Source organism: Scomber japonicus, chromosome 22 (genome assembly GCF_027409825.1).
Source record: "Scomber japonicus isolate fScoJap1 chromosome 22, fScoJap1.pri, whole genome shotgun sequence".
NCBI lineage: Eukaryota > Metazoa > Chordata > Actinopteri > Scombriformes > Scombridae > Scomber > Scomber japonicus.
The window spans coordinates 28,295,961-28,298,460 of NC_070599.1; the positions used below are offsets into that span (position 1 = coordinate 28,295,961).

At 58.1% G+C, this 2,500-nt stretch overlaps 1 protein-coding gene across 1 annotated transcript in view; it reads right to left on the reverse strand.

The window, feature by feature from the left end:
* camta2 (calmodulin binding transcription activator 2) overlaps positions 1-2,500 on the reverse strand; it is a 31,285-nt gene that overhangs the window by 23,463 nt on the left and 5,322 nt on the right. Inside the window, 4 exon segments of the mRNA XM_053343620.1 lie at positions 1-365; positions 444-1,212; positions 1,214-1,375; positions 2,215-2,452. The exon segment at positions 1-365 is cut by the window's left edge and continues 48 nt beyond it. Coding sequence (XP_053199595.1) covers positions 1-365; positions 444-1,212; positions 1,214-1,375; positions 2,215-2,452 — 1,534 coding nt within the window.

The window sequence follows — 2,500 nt, forward strand, 5'->3', positions numbered from 1 at the left end:
TCCGACTCGTAGCCCCGCCCCCTCTCCTCCTTCACCTGCACCGACGGCGTCGCCGGGGGAGCCGTCGCCATGGTGATGTCAGCCGGGGTGTCGGCCACGTTGGTGTCGGCGAACAGCGGCGGCCGACTCTGCGGCGGCCCCAGGGGCTGATGGGATACCTGCGGGGGGGGCGGGGCTTCTGGTCCCGACAGGCGATTAAAGGGCTTTTCCAGGACCAATGGCTGCTGCCCGTCCGGCTGCCGCAGCGTCTGATTGGCCGACGGAGAGGCCGGGCTCGGCGCCGAGTCCTGACAAACCAGGAGTAGCGACGCAGCGCTACTTCCTGTCTGTTGCCGAGGCGACGAGCAGGAGGAGGCGTGGCTCGGCTGGACAGACACAAACACAGAGTAAGTGACAGGCTTCTCTCGGCCAATCAGAGCAGAGAACTCAGTCAGGTGACTCACCTGCAGCAGAGCAAGCTTGGTAGGAGGACCGCTGCCTTCATCATTATCATCATCATCATCATCATCATCCTCATCACCCCTCCTCTCCTTCACCTCCTCTTCATCGCCCCCAGCCTCCCCCCCGTCCCTCCCCGCGTCCCCCAGAGCACCCAGCTCCAGGCAGAGGGGGAGGAGGGGGGGCGCAACGGAGGAGGTGGGAGACAGCGCGAGGGAGGGGGGGAGAGAGGAGGAGGGGGGGGACGAAGAGGAGGAGGACGAGAGGGAGGAGAGCGAGGAGGGAGGGGAGACGGAGGAGGGAGGGATAGAAGTGGGGGAGAGGGAGAGAGCGAGGGAGGGGGGAGAGAGGGGTGAGGAGGAGCAGAGGACGGGGGAGGGGGTGGAGGAGCAGGGGGGAGGGGGGCCGCCGTACGTCTGGCCCTGTTTGGGGGAGTTAAGGAAGGAGTCGGGGTCAAAGGCCGGGGGGAGGGACGGGGTGGGCGGGGGAGGTGAGGGGGAGGAGGGAGGGGAGGCAGCTGCAGGAGGAGCAGGGGGGGAGCGTAGGGAGGAGGAGGTGGAGGAGGGGGTGAGGAGCAGGCCTCCGATGACGGGGGAGGGCAGGAGGGTGAGCGAGAGGGTGGCCTGGACGGGAGGGGGGTGAGAGGGGGGGGCGGGGGAGGAGCAGGGAGGGGAGGGGGAGGCGGGGGCAGCAGAAGTGGGAGGGGGGAGGGAGGGGGAGAGCAATAATTGGCCGGAGTGAGTGCTTCCTCCTCCTCCTCCTCCTCCTCCCCCCCCCTCCTCCCCCAGAGATGGCCGTGGTCGTCGCCATGACGATCACCGCGTTCTGGGGCAGCGCCACCGTCGTCAGGTTGCTGCGGTGGTCGCCGTAGAAACCGTTGCCGTGGTTGCCCATGGTGATGGTGGCTCTGTGGGGCTGCGGCGGGGATGAGGCCGAGCTGCAGGAGAGATGACATCATCATCATCATCTTCATCACCATCATCTTCATCACCAACATCATCACCATCATCATCACCACCATCACTTTCATCACCTTCATCATCATCACCATCATCATCATCACCATCATCACCATCATCACCATCACCATCACCATCAACTTCTTCATCATCACCTTCATCACCAACTTCTTCATCATCACCTTCATCACCACCTTCATCATCATCACCTTCATCACCATCATCCCTTTCATCACCATCACTTTCATCACCTTCATCTTCATCATCATCATCATCATCATATTCATCATCATATTCATCATCATATTCATCATCATCACCACCACCACCATCATCACTTTCATCACCTTCATCATCATCATCACCTTCATCATCACCAACATCATCATCACCATCATCACTTTCATCACCTTCATCATCATCATCATCACCATCACCAACATTCATCATCATCACTTTCATCACCTTCATCACCATCACTTTCATCACCTTCATCATCATCATCATCACCACCATCACCTTCATTATCATCATCATCATCATCACCTTCATCACCATCACTTTCATCACCATCATCACTTTCATCACCTTCATCATCATCACCATCATCTTCATCACCAACATCATCATCATTATCATCACCATCACCATCACCTTCATCACCATCACCACCATCACCTTCATCACCATCATCACCATCATCATCACCATCACCATCATCATCACTTTCATCACCTTCATCATCATCATCATCATCACCACCTTCATCATCATCATCATCATCATCATCATATCTCTGTTATTTATAGTAACTTACGAGGAGGGGGGGCAGGGAGAGGACACGGGGCTGCTCTGAGCCTGTAGGTGGGGCAGTTTGGCATCTCCTCCTCCTCCTCCTCCTCCTCCTCCACCCCCACCTCCTCTCCCGGCCTCCCCCCCCACCTCCGAGGAGAGCGGGGAGGGGGAGGGTCTGCAGGAGGAGGGGGGCAGTTTGGGGGAGATGATGCGATGCTTGGTGCTGTTACAGCGGTGAGGAATGTTCACTCCTGAAGATACTGCACACACACACAGAGAAAACACAGCATTAGTGTGTGTGCAGTGAT